This window comes from Mesocricetus auratus, unplaced genomic scaffold, assembly GCF_017639785.1.
Source record: "Mesocricetus auratus isolate SY011 unplaced genomic scaffold, BCM_Maur_2.0 Super-Scaffold_100025, whole genome shotgun sequence".
NCBI classification, from domain to species: domain Eukaryota; kingdom Metazoa; phylum Chordata; class Mammalia; order Rodentia; family Cricetidae; genus Mesocricetus; species Mesocricetus auratus.
The window spans coordinates 16,506,563-16,519,096 of NW_024429206.1; the positions used below are offsets into that span (position 1 = coordinate 16,506,563).

General features: G+C 46.0%; 1 protein-coding gene across 1 annotated transcript in view; it reads left to right on the plus strand.

Moving 5' to 3' along the window:
- The window catches only part of Tmem132b (transmembrane protein 132B), a 243,877-nt gene that overhangs the window by 191,960 nt on the left and 39,383 nt on the right, over positions 1-12,534 (plus strand). Inside the window, 1 exon segment of the mRNA XM_005080599.4 lies at positions 1,317-1,460. Within this exon segment, the coding sequence (XP_005080656.2) occupies positions 1,317-1,460 (144 nt within the window).

The window sequence follows — 12,534 nt, forward strand, 5'->3', positions numbered from 1 at the left end:
CTTTCCAAATGAATCTCAAGCTAAGACTGAGCTACTGAAGAGAGAGGTTTGCTCAGTGATAATGCACCTGTAGACGTGGGGTCATGACTTCAGTCTCCAGAGACCCTATTCAAAGCTTGCCAAGGTGGTGGCGTGTGCTTGTCATATCCGTGCTGGGAAGCAGAGACAGGCGGCCTCTGGGATTCACTGGCCAGACAGCCTTGTCTATTCAGAGAGCCGCAGGTCCCAGTGACTGATGCTGCCTAAATAAGTATGGTGGATAGTCCCAAACAGTGCCAACTGCTGCGGGCCGTTAAATATAATAGAGCAGCTGTGGAGGGTTTGGGAAAGGAAGCCTACTCATTAGGAGTGTGCTTCATTAGGCAAAGGGGCCTTGAGACCATGATCAGATCTGGAGGCAGGAGGGAGAGCAGACAGAGCTAGTATGATATTGTGATAGACGAATATGACAGAGGCCTTGGAGGGAAGGAGATGCTTTCCTTTAAAACCTGGAGAGGAAATTCAGAAAGACAGAGAAAGAGACAGAGCTAGACACACAGAGATAGAGACAGACAGAGGCAGAGACAGAGAGACAGAGACACACAGAGACAGAGACACAGAGAGGCGCAGAGACAGAGACACAGAGCGGCATAGAGGGACACAGACACAGAGATATAGAGAGACACACAGAAAGACAGGCAGAGAGACACAAAGGCACAGAGATACAGAGAGACAGAACGACAAAGAGACATAGAGGGACACAGAGATAGAGAGATATAGAGAGATACACAGAGAGACAGACAGAGAGAGACACACAAAGGCGCAGGAACTTTGTGAGAGACAGAGACAACTTCTTAATTCTTGTCTCAGAGAAGAGCTGCAATTGGGGTTGTGGCATGATCTTCACTGTGGGATTTGGCACCTTAGGAGAGACTACTATTTGAGTATAAATTTTAAAATTACTTTATATGTGTATGAGTGTCTTGTGTGTGTGTTTGTATGTGTACCATGTGCATGCAGTGCCTGTGGAGGCTAGGGTATCGGATCCTCTAGAACTGGAGTTACAGATGGTTGTGAGCCACCCACCGTGTGGGTGCTAGGAATTGAACCCCAGTCCTCTGGGAGATCGGCTAGTGACCTTAACTTCTGAGCCATCTCTCCGTACCAAGAATGACCACTGCCTTAAAGGGGCAGGCCCATGTTCTAACAGGGATAAAACGTTTAAGCGTGTGAACATGTCGGGGATACTTCATATTCCTAACAGGAGTCCAGGTGATGGGTGGCTCGCTCAGTCAGCACCTGCCTCTTGGCTTACTCTTGTTGCCTGTCTTGTTCAGGACACAGAAGTTTTGAACACCGCCATTCTCACTGGCAAGCCCGTCTCGGTTCCCGTCAAGGTCGTGGGGGTTCAAGAAGATGGATCTGTGGTGGACGTGTTGGAGTCTGTGGAATGCAGGTCGGCCGATGAAGATGTGGTGAAGGTACTGGAGACGCATGTTCATGTGTTCCTGTCTCTGTCTCTGTCTCTCTCTCCCCTTTCACCTCCAGCATGCTCTGTCTGAATGTCCTTCATTTGAAGGGAGAGCGAATGACCTCACAGAGGAGGAGATCAGTGTCAACAGAGATGCTGCTGTTTTCTTCTCTGGTTCTTGGTCTCAGGTGACAATCTGTTCCCCTTTCTCCATCTTCTCCCTTCCTCCGTCTTTCCCATAAGCAGGCTGCTTCCTTTACTCCAGCAACCCATGCATCATTTCAGTTTTTAACCAACTCTCTCTGCCCAGTCAGGTTATTTACTGAGTATATTTTCTTCACATGCCCTGCTTTTGTGGAGCAGCTGTCTGCCTCAGCTGGCTGTAGTCTGGTGCCGATAAGTGCCTCCTTTCCTCAAGCTTAAAAACTAATTTAGGGTCATTATAAGATAATAAAACCCACGAGTTTGATGTGTTAAAATTTTGTTAATATACATTAAAGTAAATGACTATTAAAATAATAATAAAAAACCTCATCATGCACCTCCTGGCTTAATTTGAATACCACCAAAGGGACACGCAGCTCGCAGTTGAGAAATCTGGACACGGGGTACTTCTGTCGGATTCTTTTCATTACTGATCAGTGAATATTTTGGCTCCAAATTCTTCCAGAATCTGCCAGGAGTTTAATTGTCCTTGCTGTTTGTGAGGAAACTTTAAGATTTAGTGTTTCTGTTGTTTTTCCCCTCTCTGTCCTCAGCACATCCGTTGCTTTTGCCGCAGAGATCAGAGAGGAAAGAGCCCATCAGAGAGCTCCCAGTTCCAGTCTGCCCAGACAGTTTAGTGAAATCCAGTGCACCCACAGGGTCAGTCCTGTCCTTCACATCGTGTCTGCTTCTGTTCAGAGGTGAAATGGGACTTGGCCTCGGGCTTTTCAAACTTTCACTAATCAATTTAATTTCTTAATGTGTGCCTATGTAAGCAGATTCACATGTGCATGTAGAGGTCAGAAGACAGCAGGCAGAAGCTCACGTGCATGTGGACATCAGAGGACAGCAGGCAGAAGCTCACGTGCATGTGGAGGTCAGAGGACAGCAGGCAGAAGCTCACATGCATGTAGAGGTCAGAGGACAGCAGGCAGATGCTCACACGCATGTGGACATCAGAGGACAGATTTCTGGAGTCATTTCTGTCTTTCCACCATGCAGGTCTCCTGACTTGAACTCAGGTCACGAAACTTAGAGGCAGGTGCCCTTTACCTGCTAAGCCCCCTCGCCAGCCATGGGTGTCAGGCTTGGACGCTTCCTGGCGGCTAGTAAGGAGAAGTCTAGAAAAGGCTGATGCTTTCTCTGTGTGGCCTGCACGAGGCTGTGATTTGGTCCAGAGTATGTCTGATAAAGAAGGATGCTGGCTTCATAAGTCTCACTGAACATCTGTGAATCTGCAGGAGCCTTCAGTGTGGTGTACTTTGTTTCCTGGGCATGGGCCATGATTTCTCCCCAAAGACAAAAGCAGGCTAGTTTAAAACCTACAATATGGCCTCTCCCTAGGACTCCTGGCAATCCTTGTGCTCTATGGGCAAGCCAAATTAAACAAACCCAAGGCCTTCCACATTAGGAGTCTAGAAAGACCTGAGTCTGGTTACAGGAGGTAGGTACGCATGAGACATACTTACACTATATGTGTACATACACACACACACATACAGAGTCCACCTTGATTTTGAGACAGGGTCTCTCACTGAATCACATGCTTACTGATTTGGTTAGACCAGCTGGCCAGCAAGCCCTAGGGAATCCTCCAGTCCCTACTTTTGGAGCTTGAATTACAAGCACACACCACACACCTGCTTATTTACATTAGTGTTGGGGATTTGGGCTCAGGTCCTCATACCGTTTAAGGATTTTACCAACTTAGTCATGTCCCCGGCCCAGTATATTTGTTTTCTCTGTCTCCACATCATTCAAGAAAAAGCAGACATTGACAGTGGCTTAGGGAGGTGGTGTCTGAATGCTTTATGCTGACATGGGCTCAAAACAAATGGCTTGCTCTGTTTCTCCCGAGCCTTTGGGTCTCTCCCAGGAACCTTGTGGAGCCCTGCAGAACGGAACCCTTGATCTCTTGCTCTGAAGAATTCTACTGCAGAGAAGTGTGTCCAAATTCGTGAATCCCATTGCTGTCATATCCATAGTTGTTCTAATGCATAAAAATGAACTAAAACCACTCTCTGCCCTTCCTGAAGGATATGGTATTTTGGAAGATGAATTTCTTTTTTTTTCTTGGCTGTCTTGTGAGAGCCTCATGAAGAAGGGCCCACTCTTTAGAGGAGCCAAATAAAGTGAGTTGTCAGATCATCAAGCCCAGGGCTGCATTCAGACAGGCTTTGCTGGCGACCCTGGGATTTAATTAAGTGACTCTGATGCATCTGCTATGGTTTCTCTGTCTGTATTTGTAATACATTTTGCTGCGGCTGGAGGATGGATGGAATTTTCTACAGGACTGTGCACCGGTCTCAGTGTCACCCCAGGGGTTTCCGCAACATCGACGAAGTCATTCGCGCCGCCAGAGAGATCCATGCATCTGTTGCCCCCCTCCCCATTTCGCACATTGGGTCTGGGACTTGAGTGGGTCAAGTGTTGAGTTTGAGGAGACGGGAGTTGTGGAGACAAATTGGCTCACTCTTGTGACCGGAGCGACTTGTGACTTTCAGAGAACAGTTACAAACAGTTGGAAAAGGGCCAGGTGCCTTCTACATCTGTTGAGGGTAGAGAAACTAAGACAAACTAAAGAAAACAGGAAACAAGCCTTATAGTTGTGACTGTGTGTGTGTGTGTGTCTATATGTGTCTATACAAGGCCAAACTTGGCCCAGAGGGGTGTAGGGATGTGTGTGTGTACGCATGCCTGCATGTGTGTGCTCAAACACATGGAAGTTGTTTCTTTTCTTTCTTGTGTGTGTACATTCATGTGTATGAATGCAGGTGGGCATGCGCCACAGTTTGCATGTGGAGATCAGAGGACAACCTTGGATGTCAGTCCTAGCCTTACGTTTTGTTTGAGACAGAGTCTCTGTTGTTTTTCATTGCTTAGTCCAGGCTAGCTGGCTACTGAGAAGTCTCCTGTCTCCCCCTCTCACCTCCTGGCAAGAGCACTGGGGTTGCAGATACTCATACCGTTCAGATTTTAAGTGGATTCTGAAGATTGGAGCTCAGGTCCTTATACTTCTGTGGCAAATGTTTTTACCCACCCAGCCATCTCCCCAGCACATGAATTACTTATCATCATTATTATTGAATTTATTACCATTTCTATTAGTCAGAGTTCTCTGGAGTAACAGAATTTATAGACTGAATCTTTAGATATAGAAAGGGGATTTAACAGAATGACTCTTAGGCTGTGGTCCAGCTCATCCAACAACAGCTGCCCATGAATGGAAAGTCCACGAATCCAATAGTTGTTCAGTCCAGGAGATTGGGCGTCTCAGCTGGTCTTCAGTGTACATTGAAATCCCAAAGAAGTAGACACTAATGCCAGTGAGGGAATGGACTTCCCACTGAGAGTGAGCGAGTGCAGAGAAAGAGCTTCCTCCTTCCAAGTCCTTTGTGTCCTTTAAGTAGACTGCTAGCAGTAGGTGGCCCTTCCCACCTCAGAAGATCCGGGTTAAAGGGTTAATCTTCCTGTCGCAAAGACCCAGATTAGGAGTGGGTCTTCCCACTTCAGATGATTTAATTAAGAAAAAAATCCCTCACCGATGTGTCCAGTCATCAGGGTTTTAGTTCATTCCACATGTGGTCAAGTTGACAACCAAGAACAGCCCTCATACCATTATGAAAAATTGGGCAAATTCATGTAGAGATCTGTATTTCTAGTCTATGAACTCCCCCAAGGTTGAGTGACCCCAGGTCCACATTGCTGAGACTTTTCTGAAGTTGAGCAGAGGCTGTTCCTTTATGGAAGGTCTATCCTGCTCACTGCAATTCCTGCCTCCTCCTTTCAACTTCCTGTAGAGGCTGCGGGGATGTCACACTTGTGTGCTCACATTCTGATTTTAGATTTGGGAGGAAAGTAGAGATGTTTTTTGTATTCTGGTCCCTTCTTTTAAAAAATAATGCAACAATACAACAGTCCACTCCATCATTCTGATGGCAAATTCAAAATTCTGTCTTTGTAGAACCCAAAAGGGGGCCTTGGGAAATCTATGACCTGAGGAAGAATGTGAGGGGATGGAGGGTTCTGGAAATCAAACCACAGGAGAAAAGGCTGGAGGAGGTGGGGAGCCAGCTGAGCCTTGAGGTGGAGAGAAGGAGGGTGCCATTGCATCAGTGAAGATGGGGGCCATCACAGTGTCTTTACATCTGTCAAGGGCCACTGTGGGGAAGATGCAGTATGGGTTTTCCTTTCATGTCTGTGGCATCTGTAACATGAGCAAGTCTAATGTATCGGGTGAAAGCCTGGAGATTTAAATGAAAGACAAGATGTCTGGCTGTTTGTGTTAAGAGAATGAGCTCTCGTGTGTGTGTGTGTGTGTGTGTGTGTGTGTGTGTGTGTGTGTGTGTGTGTGTGTGTGTTAGGACTAGAAAAACAGGATGCACCTGTGGTTATTGGCTAACAAGCAACTCACAGAGATCCTGTGGGGGCTGGGGCCCAACACAGGTCCTCAGAGTGGAAGTTAAAGTGTCCATTCTTAGTGAAGAGAAAAGATGAGAGAAGCAACGAGTTCCTTGGCTAAGATTTTAGACGTTGGTTATGGATTCAGATCCTGGTTCCACCCTTCCTTGCTTTTTGACCTTGGACAGACTGTGAAACCACACTGAGCCTAGCTTCCTTATCCCTTAGGAGGGGAGGGAGCAGGACACAAGAGGCCAGTGAGGCAGTGGACAGGTTTCTTACAGAGGGATTTCTTCTAATGTCATTGTGGGAGTCATGGCAAAGGGCTGTCAAAATAAAACTCAAAGCTTCTCAAGAGAAATGTGTATATTTAGAAGTTCAAAAGACAGTTGTTTAAAAAAAAACGAGTATGACTCTGTGTGTGCACATGCGTATACATGTACATAGAGGCTAGAGTTAATATCATATGTCTTCTTCAGTTAATCTGTCATGTTTAAGACATACTCTCTCTTTGAACCTGGAGTTGGCCAATTCAGCTTGACCAGCCAGTGAGTCCCAGAAATCCACATGTCTTTGCCTCCCCAGCACTGGGTTATGGATGCATGCCTATAATGCCCAGATTTTTACACGGGTTCTAAGAGATCAAACTCACCTTTTCATGCTTGTCTGACAAGCACTTTACTGGCTGAACCATCTCTGAAGTCAAAGACAGTTGATTTAAAAAATGAGCTATGAGCAAGTTTTCTGGAGCAAGAAAGGGCATGGTATAGCTTTAAAGGGAGTGTTGGAGGGATCTAGATGAGTGGGATTCAAGGATGAATGCCTTTGATTCCTTTCTTTCATGTCTTCTGGTGTAAGTCTCCAGAGGGACACTGAAATATCCCAAGCATGGGCAACTGGCCTGCTAATGTTAAATTTGTTTGCACTGAAGTCTCAATGTCGAATCTGGGGGGCTATTATATAAAAGTGTAGATCCAAAGGAAACACACAATGCTTGGTCTATGCCATTAGGGTATTGCTTTCAAAGCCCTAGGCTCATTGCTGTAGATGTTCAAGGCAGAGATGCATTGCTGTAGAAGCTCAAGGCAGAGACTCATTGCTTGGGGCTTGGGATGGAGTTCCAGCTCATGAGCCTTGGCTGTCAGGATCCTTGGCTCCTTAATTCTTGGCAATGTTCTCAGTCTCGTTCTGTGACTGTGACTTGAGGCTCTTGTTTCCTCGATGACCACCTTTGGCTCTTCACAGCCTTTTATCTTGAACAGTCCCAGTTTCTCTACCTTCTGATTACTCTAGCCATCTTTTGCCGTCTTAGCTTCTTCCAAACTCCACCTTTATTCATTCTCTGGAACTCTGCCACTCCTCATGGTGTTGTACCTCTTAGCTTTGGGTATTGGGTCCTCAGCTTCCAGTGATGCTCAGAATTCTTCATCTGCTTCTTTGCTGCTTCTGCTGTAATTGTGGCCATGGCTGGTAGCCCTCACACTGGATGCTCTAGGTATTTGTCTGTTTTTCTTGCAACTGTTTCATCCCACCTTACCTGAGATAGAGACCACACTGGGGTAGAAGACCAGCAGAGAGGAGCCTTTGGGGTTCTGATATTGCAATAGCAGGAGAAATGCTTCCTAGGCATCCTGCTCATACCATCAGAAGAGAGGCAGGTATGCCTGTGTGGATCACCATCACAGCCTGACAGATGCATTAGCTCCCAACTCTGCTAGTCATAAGGCTTCCCCAAGGGCCAGTCATAAGTCTGGTGTTACATCAGTGAGACTTGTTGCTGAGACTCTTGGAGACATGCCTCCTTCTGTCTAGGGCAAGGGTAACACCAGGAACCAGGTCATCCACAGCATACTATAGCTTGGCTCTCTTAGAGGAGAATCTGCCAAAGCTTGTACTGGTTGCTTGGAGATTCGGTTGCTGAGTCAAGAACAGTGACTCTGGCAGTAGCTATGGCTGGACTGATCCCTGCAGCCAGAGCTCAGGCTCCTCAGTGATTGTATAGTGTTGGGAGAAGGGGCAGCTTGGCTGATAGACAGCTCCTGTTCCAAGCACAATGGGGGGCATCTATCAGCTCAAGTCCATCCTCCATTTTGAAAGCCTATAGGGTAGCACTCTCCTACTCTCTCTCCCTCTCCCCTTCCCTCTCCTTTCTGATTCCATCATTGCACCTGCTTCCCTGACTCTGACCCTTCCACCTCCCCTTATAAGGTCTTTAATGCTGATATGGGGTGTTGGTGGTAGACTCCATCCTGTAGGGAAACTCCTTAACACAGGAAGTTAGCAACTCAAAATAGCTCAGGAAGTCCCCGAAACTGACGGGATTCACTAGGCCCCATCCCTTCTAATAGTATATTAGCAGTAAAGATGGCTGAGAGATTGTCACAGACCAGTAGAGATGCTTAGGAGAGGCTCAGACCAACTTAGCCACCAGGAAGGGACACTCTTCAATCCATTGAGTTGCCTGAAGGGTGCACAGTGAGCTCCAGGTGCCCAGCTTTGTGAGCTGTTACCCATGCTGGGCTGGTCTTTGGTGGTTCAGCTGTCTTTGAGTCATTTCTGCTCCTGTAAGTGCCCTCTCATCCATATTCCCATAAGTAACCCCAATAAAATTCATTGGTTCACTTAGTTGGGCTTTGGTGTATTGTTAGTTCCATAACTTGTGTGAGTAGACATTTGTTTTCATACATGGGGGGTGCTCAGACAGGATACCTCAAGATTGTCAATGAATCTTCAATACCCTTTGTCTGATGCATTAATTTCAAGAGCTATTGTAAAATGTTGTCATTAAACCAGGCACCTGAAAGAGGTTGACATTTTTTCTGAGTTACTGAGAACAGGATCTGGAATGAACATGGTGGTAGGGTCCTGCTTCCTCCAGAAGTACTGGGAAAGGTGTCCCCTAGCATTCTTTGGCTTGCGTAGCTTCATCAACTATCTTCATTGCTGTGTGAGCTCACCATGGTTTTTCTGTGTGACTTTTTTGTATGTCATTGAATTTAAGGGCCATCCTAAGTTGAAATGACCTTTTCTTGAGATTGTTTTGAACTTCTATCTGTAAAATATTTTTTTTTTCCTAAACAAACTACCACACAGTTGGGCTATGATTTGGATATTTCTCTTGGGTGCCCTGGTTCCCTGCTGTCCTGTGTAATATATTCACAGGTTCTCAGGATTAGGACTGGGCTACTTGGGAAGAGACCTTGCATTTAAGGATACCCTGTGTGCTTCACCCCCCCCCTTTGTTAAGGAGTATCTTTAAAGGTCTTCAAAGAATGGAAGCAAAAGGCAATTTCCATATCATAATTATGATTTAATCATTGGGCATCTATCTTTCTGAGTGGTGGTTTTATGTTTGTTACATGTCTGCAGTTGTATAGTATATTAGTTTCCCACAAGGAAACAAAAAGCACCATGACAAAAGCAGCTTCAGAGAGAAAGGATTTGTTTTGGCTCACCAATTCAGAGGGATAGGCTCAGTAATGGTGGGGAAGGCATAGCAGCAGGAGCATGAGGCTGGCTGGTCACATAGCATCTCTGGTCAGGAAGCAGAGAGAGAAGAGGAAATTGGGCGGGTCTATAAATTCTTAAAGCCCACCCCTAGTGACATGCTTCCTCTAGGAAATCTCCACCTCCTAAAGGTTTCACAACCTCTTTAAACAGTGCCACCTGCTGGGGATAAAGTGTTCAAATATGGGAGCCCGTGGGGGACATTTCTCTCTCCAGCCACAATGTGCTCTATGCCAGTAGCTTTTTCCAGAACTAACCAGAGAAACCCACCATCATCCGTGGCGGACAGATTCTTATACTCATGGAGAGATAAATATAAACTCGTGTGGATCTTGAAGATGGCTCCTGTAACTTTTGGCTGCCATAATTACATTCCCAGCCTACAGGTATCAGGTGGATTCACAATGACGAGACCTTAAAGGGCTAATCAAAAGGCATTGACATTTTAAAGACTTCTCTACCCCAGGGAAGGATCCTGCTTCTGAAGAAGTTGGTCTGTAGGAGAGGGAGAGGTGAGGAGGTGAATGTCAGAGAAAAGGATAAAATGTTCCGTGGCTTGCTGAGCTGTGTGGGGAGTTGGTCACTGAAGTCCCATGGGAAATGACAGCATGCCCCATGGTAGCAGCTTTACCTGGGTCAGTGTGTGCCACCTATAGCAGGCTGTGTGATCAAAGTGTCCCTAAGTAGCTGGGCTTACAAAGCAGATTAAATAGAAGGCAGCTGTGTTCTAAGCGGGCTCCTCGGGGAGACACACTTGAGTTGACATCACCCTCCAGGCAGTGGAGCTGACCAGGTGTGACAGACAGGGGAGGGGGGGATTTGACAGAATGAGGAGGAATTCTGGCACAAGCAACTATTATTTCCATTGTTGTTTCAAGTCATAGAAACCCAAATCCACCTGCCTCAGACTGATGTGAATTTTACTTGAAAGAACATGGAGAGAAGGAAAAGAATCAAAAGAGATTTAAAGGCATTTCTTTCCCTCTTGTAATGCACAATGCTTCACACAAAAAATTCCATATAAAAAACCCTGCTGTTAGTCTATTTCTGGGCATGAATTTCCTTCCTTCCCCCCCATTGCCAGGAGCCATGCAGCTAAGAATAAGTTGTCAGGCAGTTTGGCTGTTATTGCCTAATTCTGTCCTTCTTTATGCTAGTAATTTGGACTTTTATTGTTGCATTTCTAGTTGGAGATGTGTCATGTATTTCTTGTTGGCCGGGGATACACACTGCTGTATTCTCAACCTTTTGTTCTGTCAACTTCATTACGCTTCCAATATCAATTAGAGCATTTGTTCCTTTCTGTCTTTGGCATCTCTAATTAAGAACTAAGCATCCTGGAACCACTTCTGCATAATTCTGGGAGATCTTGGAGTGAGCCAGTGCAAACCTACACACCTCCCAGCTTCTCCCAGGAGCCGTGCACCTGTGCTTCCTTCCCGCCTGTTCTAGCAGTTGAATATCTGCAGTTCTCCTTCCGTAGACAGAGACCCGGGTAGATATGGTTGCTGGTACCTGTGGCTTCCATGGATACATTTATTGTTTCCTAGAACCCATGCTTTCTGGGCATTCAGTGGGAAGGAATGCCTTTTGGTACTTGTCGAAGTGTAATTAGGTGGTGGGTGGAGCTATCAGCTTCACACTGGCATCCTCAAGAAACTCAGATGATTGAAACAAATTTCTGAACTCAACCAGGTCACACTCATGTAAAATCCAGTCCCAGGGAGAGGTGGATCTGGGTACAAAGTTTCTGTGGCAAGGCTAATGTCAGCTCTTGCCAGGTCTTCCTAACAACTTTTCAGAGCAGTGATTGACTTACAAGAAACACACATGTCTAAGTGAAAATCTGATAGGTTTTATGTTAGATTATAGGTTTTATATTATACCAGTGTATCGATGTTATGTAAGCTAGTGACCATTACTGTCACAGTTAGCTTTAACTGTCAACCTGGGCCAGCTTAGAAGCAGATAAAAGAGTCTCAGTTGAGGAATTGCCTCATCAGGTTGGTCTATAAGCATATCTGTGAGGGATTGTCTCGACTGTTCATCAAGTATTAATCAAACCCAGACTACTGTGGGTGGCATCATTCCCTTGGCAAGTGATCCTGAGCTGTGTATGAAAGCTAGCTGAGTGTGGCAAAGCTGTGAGAAAGTCAGCAAGCGGCATCCACTGCGGTTTCTACTGCGTGGGCTGCTGCTATCTTAAAAAAATAGGTTAAACGGTGCACACAGGTTGGTTCTGTATTGGGTCAACAGCTGAGGGAGTGTCAAGCGTAAAAGTATGCGCTTTGGTGTGGCAGGGAGGCAGGTGTGTGGCTCTTCACCTTGGGCCTGTCCTGCTGTCAAGACAGAGTATATTGGGGGCATTATAATGGAAACAGCTGAAGCACCTCCCCTTGGCAGTGTGTCTCTGCTGAGTTCACTGACTTTTGTTAAATCCACGGGAATTTTTGTCTGGCCTTAGGAGTGAGCATATCTCATCCCTCATATGTTCTAATGTCAGAGACAGTCACTGAGTTCAAACTGAGAAGAGTCAAGTTGGTGCCAAACCCAGACAGCACCTAGATGATGACTGGTGTCAGTCCAGCCTGTTTTTAAACCTGCTACAATGGCCCCTGTGGGAGGGTGGGATATCCTGTTCATTTAGCGATGACTTTTCTCCCATTGGGGCAGACCTGGTGGCCAACAGGCTCTTTTAAGAATTTGTTGAAGGCACAAACTATGAAAACATCCAGAATTAATACCCCAAGAGACACAGGTGGGTTTATGCGCTCCCTCTATCCTTCTGTCCTTCTTGGGGGAGAAGAACTCTCTAGAATGTATGTGGTGTCTATAATAGTATGACTGTGTCAGCCAAGCACACCTCATTGGAGTATTTCAAGCTTTGAGGTACTAGTTTAAAGTAGATGTTGTTTGCGGGACACAGTATGGTTAGTTCTAGTACACAAGGGAATTCTTAGGGAGCCAGGGGG